The 11747-nt window shown below is 48.9% G+C and overlaps 1 protein-coding gene and 1 pseudogene across 1 annotated transcript; one reads left to right on the forward strand and one right to left on the reverse strand.

Annotated features, from left to right (window-relative positions):
* Positions 1–4705: 4705 nt before the first annotated feature.
* Positions 4706–8089, reverse strand: LOC124662129 (protein FAR1-RELATED SEQUENCE 5-like). Its single transcript, XM_047200012.1, has 7 exons — positions 8031–8089; positions 7604–7783; positions 7250–7514; positions 6481–7171; positions 5921–6378; positions 5558–5845; positions 4706–5473 (listed from the first exon to the last, which is right to left on the reverse strand). The coding sequence occupies exons 1-7, from the start codon at positions 8087–8089 to the stop codon at positions 4706–4708; spliced, it is 2709 nt and encodes a 902-aa protein (XP_047055968.1).
* Positions 8090–9412: 1323 nt separating this feature from the next.
* On the forward strand, positions 9413–10972 carry LOC124668016 (annotated as a pseudogene).
* The last annotated feature ends 775 nt before the right edge of the window (positions 10973–11747 follow it).

The raw sequence follows: 11747 nt of genomic DNA on the forward strand, positions 1-11747 counted from the left end.
TCTTCATATCAGCCTGCTTCGCAAAAATCATGTTGCGGTACCCCAACTCAGCAACCTTATCTGTCGGTGTTCTGAAACCAACCTCAAGCGAGAAAGGGCACTTTGTCCTTTCACAAACATTCACCTTCTTTCTACCGCAAACGACATAATTAATCTCAGCCCTTGCCCTCTTGCCTGTCAACAAAACAACAAATTAGACAGACGGCCCCCTAGAGTAGACAAACAACAGGCATAGAACTGCCACAACCACAAGAACACCCGTACTCACACTTCGTTGCTGTGTACACTATCAACTCTTTAGTGTCCGGATCGTACATTGCATCGCTAGTTGATCTTTTCTTAGGTGGCAACATATTATCAGGTGTGCCTGCAATTCCACATGATCCGTCAAAACAAGTGCATATAATACAGCAAGTGCATTTCTATGTATACTTTACTCCAGCAACCAAGTTATTTATACTGGCAGAATGCAGTTTTACTCCTTCGGAATGAAATCACTGATATAGAAACATACCTCCCATTGGCGACGTCCCACCGTACACAGCTGGCGCCTTGCCCAACTGGCTGGAAACTCTGTCAAATAGCTCTGAACCTGCACTCCTAATCGGGACTGCCCGCAGCGGTGTTGCATTCAGTGTCGGTCCAGACACCACATGGCATTCACTCACATGAACCCCAGAACTGGTGCTACCACTACCATGAGTGACCTGCACAACACCACACGAGCCAGCAACTGTATGCCCCCCCTGGTGTCCCGCAAACACACCGCAGCTAGCACCGACCTGGCCCCTCCCATGCACACCGCGAGCCACGGGAGTCCCTGTGAGGTTAATCAACATATTAATTGACGGAAAAATAAACCTAGATAGGAACCACAGATGATGTGTATACAACATAACAAACCCACCTTGCATGACTGCTCCTGGCATATCACATATAGGTAGACCGCTGCGGACACACGCAGATACCACTCTTGCAGTTGTACCTGCGCGAAAATGGATTATTTTTCACCAGTCAACATCTGTATGTGCTTATGCCAATCTTTACCCAGGTAGGCTACCATGTATTACTCACCGTCAACAGAACTGTTTATCTTCGCCAGCTTGTCTAGGAGACCAGGTACATACTGGCCGACGCCTCTTTCAACCAGGTGCTCAAGCATCTTCTTGAGGTGGAATAGAGTTAACCACTCCTCCTTCTTTTCGTGGGCATCTACCTTGTCGATCACATGGGGACCATTCATCTGGATGTCATCCGATAAAGCAGCATAGAACTTTGATGTCCGATCCTTGCTCCTTACTTCTTCCGATGCCATTGCATCCCTGAGCCAATCCTCTGCCTGTAGCAACACACATGATCAACCATTCACATCGGGTCAATGAAACATAATTTTTTTATCCGAAGTTAATGACACCGAACTACTTACCGATCTAACTAGCTTTGGCACGTCTTCGATGCTAACCTGCAGAACCTGTACATTCCGATGCTCACTGGTTGGTGCGGCCACTGCCGGGATTGTCCCGCTTGCTACACTACCACAGTTCCCGACCCCATGGATGCCAATGCCCATACCTCCCACCGATGGAGCCACACTCCCCAGCCCTATTCTTGTGCCCCGTGACTGGTTGAGCGGGGCGACACTGAAGTTCCGCTGTGGAAAAATACCCAAGCAACTCAACATCAATTGAAAACAATGGACAATGCACATCACAATCACATGGACATGGACACGAAAGACGGAGGTTTCAGGGGAAATTTACCATGAACATGCCATACACTTTCTCGGTAGCAAGGTTAAGTGTGTCTTGCCTTATCAGCGTCGATATACTCGCCGCGCCATACTGCATCACTCTTGGAAGGAGCCCTGGGTTTACTGCATAAGCTCCACCAGCAACATGGTCGAAGTAGAGCACCTGGAATCGACACAAGTGCACTCTGATTAGAAAAAAGACATGGAAAAAAGCATCAAAAAGAACAACTGTAATGTGGTTTGGGTTATACCTCTAAAGCATAAAGGCATCCATACACACTGTGACCCCTGCTCCGGTTAGCCAACTCCTTCTGAACTTGGAACGAACCATCGATGATGCCACGAGCAACATAGTTACCCCAGTTTATGTTTCCAAGGTCTGGAATCATGGCTGCTAGGAGGTATGCATCACGAGGCACCTGCCACCTCTTACCACCTGGCCTGAAGAAAACAGAAACAGCGAGCATCGCATACGCTAGCTTGAATCTGTTTACATGATACTCATCTGGGTCAGCTGGTTGTTCTTCTTTCACAATACTGACCAGAGCAACCGTGTCAATCTCATTGTTGCCCAGATTCAGCCCTAGCATCAACCTTGCATCATAAACCTCCTCTGCCTCTGGAGGACCGTCTACGTGCTCCAGTTCTACAGATCCACCCTCCTTCAGGCCAAGGATGGCGCTCATGTTCGATCCATTTACAGGAACAGATCTACCATGGCCCAGCACTAGCTTACCATTGTTGGAGTCGACACATTGCAGCAAGAAAAACGAGTGGTCTCGGTTAAAATGCGTGAACATGTCAACCTTAGCAACCCCTGCCAGCCCAATGTCAAATACCCACCCAAGCTCTCTAGCACTCATCTCCTCGGCTGCAAAGGCCATGTCCTTCGCCGAGAAGGCGCTGTTCAAGGTGCTGCGGCCGCACTTCGGCATCCTGCCGATGTCGGCCGGCAACGTGAACACATCCCCATCGACTACACCGCTAGCCGAACCAGACGATCGGCCGCTGAGACCACCACTAACTGGGCAGGCCCCTTGCATCTACAACAGAACCGGATTCATGTGTAAGAACCCAGACAGGGGATGGGAGTTGGCACTTGGCGTGCCAGAACACAGGCAATGGCCAGGAAATGCAAGAAAAATCAGAAAAGACTGCAATAAAATGCGACCACCAGATTGGAGAAGCTTCGTTTACTAACCTCCTGCAGGGAAGCAAGCTGGACCAGGCTTCACACCCTCGACCGAGATGCAGCTCAAGGCGCCGTTCTTCAGCAGGCACGGCTCGACGAAGGGATGACCAGCTCCACTCTTCGCTCTGTCGGCTCGGAAGGTCTCCTTCCTCTTCCTTCCTCTCTGATTACAAACTGGCCTGTGGAGGGAGAGGGGGTAAGTAAGGGCCGAATTAAATTTCCCACCATCAACGCTCTGCGTATGCGTCAACTCACCGGCCAGGGAGCTAGATTCAGTCTACTCCTTGCGTGCAACTAGCAAGTGTTAGCAAAATGGTAATAAGTACTGACCATTTGTACCTCCTGGCTCACTTCTTATCACAATACAAGTATTTTTCTTTAATTTTACCTCACACAAAGCAATGCTTATCAAGCAAGGCTCGTTCAATGCAGCGTGACAAAATCTGACATCGCGCACACACACCGCGACTTTTGCATTTTTGTGTTGCATTTGCACCGTGAGGCCCAACTGGTCTGCAATCTGACTACACTTCTTTGCCGTACAGGCCGTCTGTACCGAGCGGGCCGAGATGGGCAGCTGCGAACTGTTGCACACGCCAGCCAGCACGCCAACTGTTCTTTCATTCCCAATGCAATGCAATTGGTACTATATGTATATAAAACATATTTTTTTTATTCAAGCAACCGAGCTGGTTGCATCGTGCAGCCTCATAGATAGATTTTAGATTCAGTTACATTAGTTTCTACCAGCTGACGAAACTACTGAATATGGCTACATTTTCATCCTCTTTGATGCCCGTCTTGTTGCTCCCCCTCCCGAATCTGCGAGGTTGTTGTAGCAGCTTGAGTCCTCGCTTGAAGCAGTTGATGAGCATGCCGGTGCTGCAGCCTCGCTCATTGCCTCCGCCTCGAATTCTAGCATCAGGTTCCTCTGTAAGTGAAACAATTTTCATTACATGGGACAGGACGATATGAGTACAAATAAAACCAACACTTCTTATAGGAACTTTTTTGCTAACCTTGACGAGATTGGCGATGACAACCATATTCCCGTCCAGAACACGAACAACCATGGTTTTTGAATCAGCAGAATCCTGTTTCGAGATTCAAAAAAGGATCACAGATGGCCAAAGTTTTAGCCGACAGGTTTTCCAACATTGCATAAGTAAAAATTCGAACGAATTTCTTTATCTCCTTGTTGAGAAACAAACCTCTAGGTCATCATCCCACGCATCGCTGCTTCCATTTGATATCTTCCCTAGCACCGAACCCAGACTCTGCATGTGTCTAACTATCAGTTCAGAAATGGCCTGTCTGCGTATTCTGCATACAGCTCAAGTGAAAGCTACGGACATTTACCTCGTTTGAACGGGCACGCACGATCACACTCCCAGCTTCCGCCATCGCCGGCAACTGAACCTCAGCTGAAACGCCCACGGGTGCAGCTACCTGATGCGTGGAGTCCATTTCTCCTTAGCTTGGTGTGGCTGAGATACTGCCCTGGCTTGGGCAACTTATAGACGGGCGGTCACCAGCTGGGCTACTGGCCAAATTCAAATTTCAAAAATTCTAACACACAATCAATGCCTGGCAATATCGAGGTATATTAAATGCAGTAGATAAAATTCCAGTGAAGTGCATGAAAAAAGGTTCCATCCATCAGACAGCACAAAATAAAAAATCATATTACACATGTTCTGGAATAGTTTTAATGCATCACAACTAACATATAAAAATGTACTTCATTTGTCACACGAACAAATCTACCCTGTCATGTCTGCAACCGCTGCAAACGGACTGAAGAGTTGCTTGGAGCAACTTGTTTTCCTATGTCCAGTGATCCCACAGTTGCTGCATTGTGCTTCCTTCCTTGGTTTAACTGGAGTGTCTCCCCTATCAGGGCAGGTAGTGCTCTTGTGACCTTTCCCCTGGCATATACTACAGAACCTCGATCGTTTGCCAGTTGTCTCATATGGCGGCTTGTCCCTGGCCGTGCTTGGTTGTCCTTGCTTCAGCCTCCTTTCCGGTGGTAATATCACTTCACCTGCAGTGGGGGTAGACGACACTTCTGCATTGTCTTCTGCCACAAGGCCAGTTCCCCCTCCTTCGACAAAGGACCCATCCCCTGAACAATCCTGTACTGTCCTATGTGATGTTACGACTGTCGTTTTCTTGGTCGACAGTCTAGACTGTCTGGAGTCCAGTGAAACAGTCATGCTAGCGGATGCCTCTTTCGATTTCTCCAACATGCTCTTCCCATCCTTCATCCCGCACAGCGATGCAGCCTTTGATTTGAGCTCACACAGCCCTGCCATGACACACTCGAATGAGTCCGGGTTACTATCTCCCATGTGCACCAACTCAAGTGCGGTTATATACATAGCAGAGTGTCTGAAGGTCGAGGCTTCAGGTGGACCCATGTCTTTCTGATAGTGCTTAATATGATCGGGTAGTATGTCTCTAGCATCCACTGTCCACCTTTTTACGATGTGCCTAATTGGTATTGCGCGGATCCGCAAAAAAATCATAACCTGCGCAAGAAAGGGCAAATAAAAAATGTTAGCATTATTTTTTCTGGCAAACAACAACAATTGCCAAACCAGATAGCGATTCACCTTAAGGATGTGGCAGCACACCATGCCCATGTGCTCGAACCTACCGCACTCGCAGGAAAAAAAAGAGCAGTCATCATGCACATCGACAGCAAACCTGGTCTTGTACCAATCTTTCATTGCATCTGGGTTTATGTGCGAGGCGACATATTTTCTCTTAGGTTCAATCTCCTCTACCTCGTACGAACCGGCAACAAACAGAACCCTGCCGAACATCTCGAACATTGTCCGTGTATACACCTTGCTGGCATGCCGCTCGATGGGCAGATTGGATTTTATGACAGCGCCACCCTATAGTACAAAATGAATTAACTGTGAGTGGTTATGATAACTTGCAAGTTAACAGATTACATATAGCTTTCTCACCAGCCTGGTTCTCTTCTCCTGGAACCCCTCCTCCTGCTCCCGGTCGTATTGCAATTTTCCATATTGTTTCACGAATACATTCATCGGACAGGCGGGGGGCACATAGCTTTTAAGCATGTGGTTCGCGCTCTCGCTCCGCTGCGTGCTTGTCTGTTTTGCACAGAACTTGCCGCTGAAATATGGTTTGGCCCACTTGTTTCTGACCTCATAAGCTTGGATTAGGAATGTATTCGATGCCAACCCATACCTCTCCACGATCTCTTTCCACCCAGCCTCAAATTCATCCACTGTCAGCATCTCATCAACAAGATTGTGGAAATCTGTCCTGAAATTTGACCTTTTGCTGTAGTGGGTGCCAAGCGACTCCTTCGCTTTCCTCAGAACATGCCATTTGCACCAACGGTGGGTCGCTTCCGGCAATACAGTGCTTATGGCAATCTCCATAGCTCTTGCTTGGTCTGCAATGAACATCACATAGTTAGATCGGTTGCTAGATGCATTTTTTTTTAAATCGCATGCGCACCGAATAATTTTTTAGCACCCGGGGCACAAAAGCATACCTGTTAGGATTGTTATTGGCTTTTTCCCACCCATCAACCTAACAAATTCCCGGAAAACCCACTCGAAACTCTCAACCGTCTCGTCCCTCATCAACACCCCAGCATACAACACACTCTGGAAGTGGTTGTTCACACCAACGAACAGACCAAAGGGCATGTCATACAGGTTTGTTTTGTACGTGGTGTCGAATGTGACAACATCCCCAAAATGGTGGTACTGGAGCTTGCTCCGTCCGTTTGTCCATATCAGGGTGCGTATCCTACTTTCATCATCAACTCGGACCTGGTACGTGAACTCGCTGTCCTGTGCCTTCAGCTCCGAGAACATCTCCATTGTCTTTTTGACGTCGTCGTCTGCCTGTTCTTGACTTATCTTGCCACACAGAGTCCTGAGGCACCTTTTTGTGAACGGGACGTTCTCGAGCCTGCCAAAAAATGTGCCTATTATGCTGTACACCTTGCTGAGGTTTACATTGTTCGCACGCAGTTGAGCGACCAGATCTCTTGTGTACTTGTCAATGTGCCTGTGCGACGGGAAGTGCAGCTTCTCCGCACATGTGTTCAACAGTCTGTGGTTGTGTGTCCCCCTGTACTCACATATGAACCACCCCTGATCATCTGTCCGTAGGAGCCTGACAAGTGCCGGACACTGGCATCGGCTGGACGTAGTGTTCTCCTGCTTTGGCTTACCCTGCATGGCCGGAGATTTATGTCAGCTCCAGACTTTTGAAAAAAATCCCCTGTTTTAGCATATGAAAAAGGAACTCACCGCGCAAACACATAGCAGCTCTTGCATTGACCTAGTGCCTTTGACATTGTTTCTGCTTCTGCCATACCTTATACCAAACCCAGCCTCCCAAGAATAAAGATTGTAAAAATCGTAGGCTTCCCCGATCGAATCAAATGTCAGCCCTACAGATGGAAGCACCACCGCATCCGACCCTCGGTCAGCGAACCCTCTAAAGGCTTTCTCGAGGGCTGATACACGGTCCGGCGCGATCTCCCGTTCGTCTGGCATCTTGCCGTGACGGGGCCTGCGGGGACAGGATACAAAATAAATTAGCTTATATGCTTTCAACACGCGCCATGGATGCGGAAGTTTTTGTATCTGTTTTTGTCGTACCTCCTGGTCCATCCCTGAGTTTCAGGCCTAGATGTTGGTCCATGGGCATGAGCAGCTCGGGCGTCACTTTCCAATTCTGGTACAGGGCTTGGTATCTCATCCGTATAACTTTCTGAACACTCCTGGACCGTGCACAGAGTAGTTTTAGTGTTCAGCACAGCTTCGTCGACGTCGCGGGTACTGGGCGCACAAGAAGTGTAAATGTGTCAGCATACATGTGAAAAGGATGACTCTAACACCAATTCGGTCTATATCCATTTTCATGATCGACCGTCCATGCTTGTTCAGAAACCACATCCTAAACGAGTGTTATCATACAGCAGACTGAATTGCTGGGGCAGGATACAGGCTGCAATGATCAATCGAGCAAGTGGATTGGGCTCTATGCAGGAACAGACCATGAATTTGAAACAACACACTTTATCACTTGATACTAGACAAAAATGTTGCAGTGGCTGCTAAATCAAGAACCACGTCTACTGCCATGTATAACAGAAAAACTAATAATCTCGTGTAGCCAGAAAAAACAGGACCAAACTCATCTCGTTCACCGATTTTTTTCTTGATTTCTACATGCGTGAGCCATGTATTCCAGTTTCTCCATGCGTGGAGGCAACAGATCTAGGGAAAAAACCAACAAACAGCAATTTAACCTTGATACCAGAACTCACCGGCAGCCTTCCGTGTGTCCACCCGAGCTGCTCTCTCCCATCGTCATCCTCTTCCCCTAATCCTGCTGTGCGAGGCGGCACTCGGGAATCGTCGCTCAGCTCCGACCTGCCGCCGGTGGCCAAGGCGCCCCCCGATCTAAGACAGATTTTCGTGAACGGGTAGGCGGAGAAGCATTAACTGGCGTGGCTGACTATCGCGTACCGGACCAGCCCAGATTCTGTCCTGGGCTGTTCTGTGACGTCCAGATGCGGCCCATTCAATGCGTACGCGTCTGGTATTTGCTAACCTTGTCCATGTATACCTGTTATATCAAAATTTATGCTGGATTTCCACTACTTTGTCCACGAATCTAAACTTGCCCTCCATCGGCCAGGATACGCGGGGCGCTGGCCGCTGTGAGCCAAAAATTCACGTCCATGAACATGGGCCCTATGTACAGTTCTAGCTAGGGCTGCTTTCAAAAGCTCCCCTAAAAAAGAAAAAGGCTCCTTCGCTCCCCTAAAAAAAGGCTCATTCATACATATTTATTGCAAAAACAGAATTTTTACTTGAGTGACTTTGTCTAGACTTAAATCGTGTGTGCAAAGTTTATGTTTTTATCTCTAAATCTAATCCTCTCCCATCCACTCCCATCCCCAGAAATCAAAGTAACTACAAGGGTTTAGGAAATATGTGGGGAAGTGTGGTAAAATATGAGGATTTGGTGAAATGAAGAGTTTCACCAAATCCCCTCCCATCCCCACACCCCTGGGCCCTGTTCGGCACAAGGGGTTTAAATAGTTTTCATGTGTATTAACCCACCGGTTTTGGGTGAAATTATCCCCTCCACCCAATCCCTTTCGTCACCTCAAACAACCAGAAACGCGAGGGGGAGAAGCGGTCCAGTTCCACGTCTACCCGTCGTGTATCGGGGGGTTAACTGGGTTTAGCCCGTCCAAAACACTCCGACCGATCTTGGTCTCGCGTGACCGAGATTAGTCACAGCAAAACTCTTCAAACCCTCTCTGCCCAACAAGGCCTAGAGCTAGAGGGTTAAAATACCTTGAAAGTAAACAAGGCCAAAAGAAAAAAATCCTTCGCTCCCGTAAAAAAAAAAACTCTCCTTCGCTCCAGCCACTCGACTTGAGCAATGGCCAGTCAACTGCTGATGCCGGCGGCGGCCCCGTCCACGGCCACCGCCGCCACCACCATCACAACCGCCGCAGCCGCCAACAACACCACATCCCCCACTTCCACCTCTCCCGCCTCCACCATATTCTCCCTCACCGAAGACGACCTCCGCGAGATCTTCCTCCGTCTCCCGGACCTCCCGACCCTCGTCCGCGCCGCGCTCACCTGCCGTCCATGGCTCAGCGCCGTACGCTCCTCCGGCCCTTCCGCCGCCTCTTCCGCGCCCTCCACCCGGCGCCGCTCCTCGGCCTCTTCCTCAAGATAGGCAGCGGCAGCGCCCCCTCCTTCCTCCCCCTGTGCCGCTCCGACCCCGTCGTCAACGCCGCCCTCCGCCGCGGCGACTTCTTCCTCACCTCCCTCCCGCCGTCGCCCAAGGGCTGGAGCCTCGCGGACTGCCGCGACGGCTACGTCCTCCTGTGGAACGGCAGCCAAGACAGGCCGTCCGTCGCCGCCCTCAACCCCATCACCTGGGCCGTCGACGTCCTCCCGCCGGTGCCCGACGAGATGACGGCCGGGACCCGCCGCGACGTCTCCGTCCTCGGCTTCCACCTCGTCTCCTCCGAAGAGAGCCCCTGGTCGTTCCGCGTGACCTGCGTCTGCACGGACCGGCGCAGGGTGCGCGCCGCCGTCTTCTCGTCGGAGACGTCGGAGTGGGCCATCGGGCCGTGGGTGCGCGCGCGTCGGCGGATACTGCAGCCTCAAGTACATGGCCGGCACGCTGGTGGGTGGCTCCGTTTTCTGGCCGTATCACGGCGAGGCGCGCATGGTAAGGATCCACACCGCCACCATGGATGTCTCCTTCGTGGATCTGCCCCCGGGAGTGCACAAGTCCGGGCACAATATCGGCATCGGGGAGACTAGGAGTGGTGAACTCTGCATTGTCTATGCATCTGATTTCACCCTTCATGTTTGGATTCGTCGTCCTAGCGTGGATGGGACCGAGATTTGGGCGCCGCCGACTGTACTCCAGTTGGATGAACATATCGATCAGCTCACTCACGCCTCCGTTCTGGACATGCAGCTCCATCTCAAAATTGTGCAAGTAAGTCCTGGACTCGTGCACTTCTCGGCGACATGCACCACCCATATCGGCACTCTCCACTGCTGGTTCTTCTCGCTTTCATTGGAGACCATGGTGCTTGATTTACTGCTTCAGGGGAGCTTTGATGGGGTTGCCCATCTGTATAATATGGGCTGGCCTCCTTGTTTGGTTGGTGATGGTGACAACACTGGACATGAATGATGTTGAAGGTCCTGAAAGAATTGAGTCTTCAGTTGTCTATCATCTGCGGAAGAAGAAATTGATCATGGGGAACCGTGGGATGAGTTAACCGTTACCAAGTACTTTGTTGATGCAAAAGAATACCTGGTTGGTATTGACAACCCGAAGAACATTCCGCTGCTCCTTGTATCTTAAGTATGGCTTGCTGATTCTCATAGAAACCTTTTGATGCTTTGAACAATTAGTAAAGTTAATGTCGGAGCTAATGGATTTGATGGGGAGATTGGATTTCGTTCTGCTGCATACTTTCTATGAGAATCGATTTCATTCTGCTGCATACTTCCTATGAAGTGCTGCTATGTTGCATTTCCTTTTTCTAAGCCCCCATTAACCAATTTGTGTGTATTGTTTGTTTTTGTCATTTATTTAGAGAGAAAAAACAGGACAGCCAGCTCTGTAATTACCAAAAAAGAAGAGGAAAATTGATAAGAAACCCAGCTAGACCATGAAAACTTCTAACTTGACTCACATTCATGGGAGTAGGCCAATTTTGAATAGCTTCAATTTTAGACACATCTACTTCTACTCCATGCTTAGAGACAACATAACCCAGAAATATGACCTTATCTTTGCAGAATGTGCACTTCTCAAGATTACCATAGAGTTTATTATCACGCAACACTTGCAAAACATGTCGAATATGTATAGTATGATCAGATTCATTGCGGCTGTAGATTAATATGTCATCAAAGTATACAACCACAAATTTGCCAATAAATTCACGCAAAACATGGTTCATTAGTCTCATGAAAGTGCTAGGTGCATTAGTTAACCCAAAAGGCATTACTAACCACTCATATAAACCAAATTTTGTTTTAAAGGCTGTTTTCCACTCATCCCCTTCTTTCATCCTAATTTGATGATAACCACTACGCAAATCAATCTTAGAGAACACAGCAGCACCACTCAATTCATCTAGCATATCCTCTAAACGGGGAATAGGATGACGATATCGAATAGTAATGTTGTTTATAGCTCTACAATCTACGCACATACGCCAAGTACCATCTTTCTTAGGAA

The sequence above is a fragment of the Lolium rigidum genome, chromosome 6 (assembly GCF_022539505.1).
Source record: "Lolium rigidum isolate FL_2022 chromosome 6, APGP_CSIRO_Lrig_0.1, whole genome shotgun sequence".
Lineage (NCBI taxonomy): Eukaryota > Viridiplantae > Streptophyta > Magnoliopsida > Poales > Poaceae > Lolium > Lolium rigidum.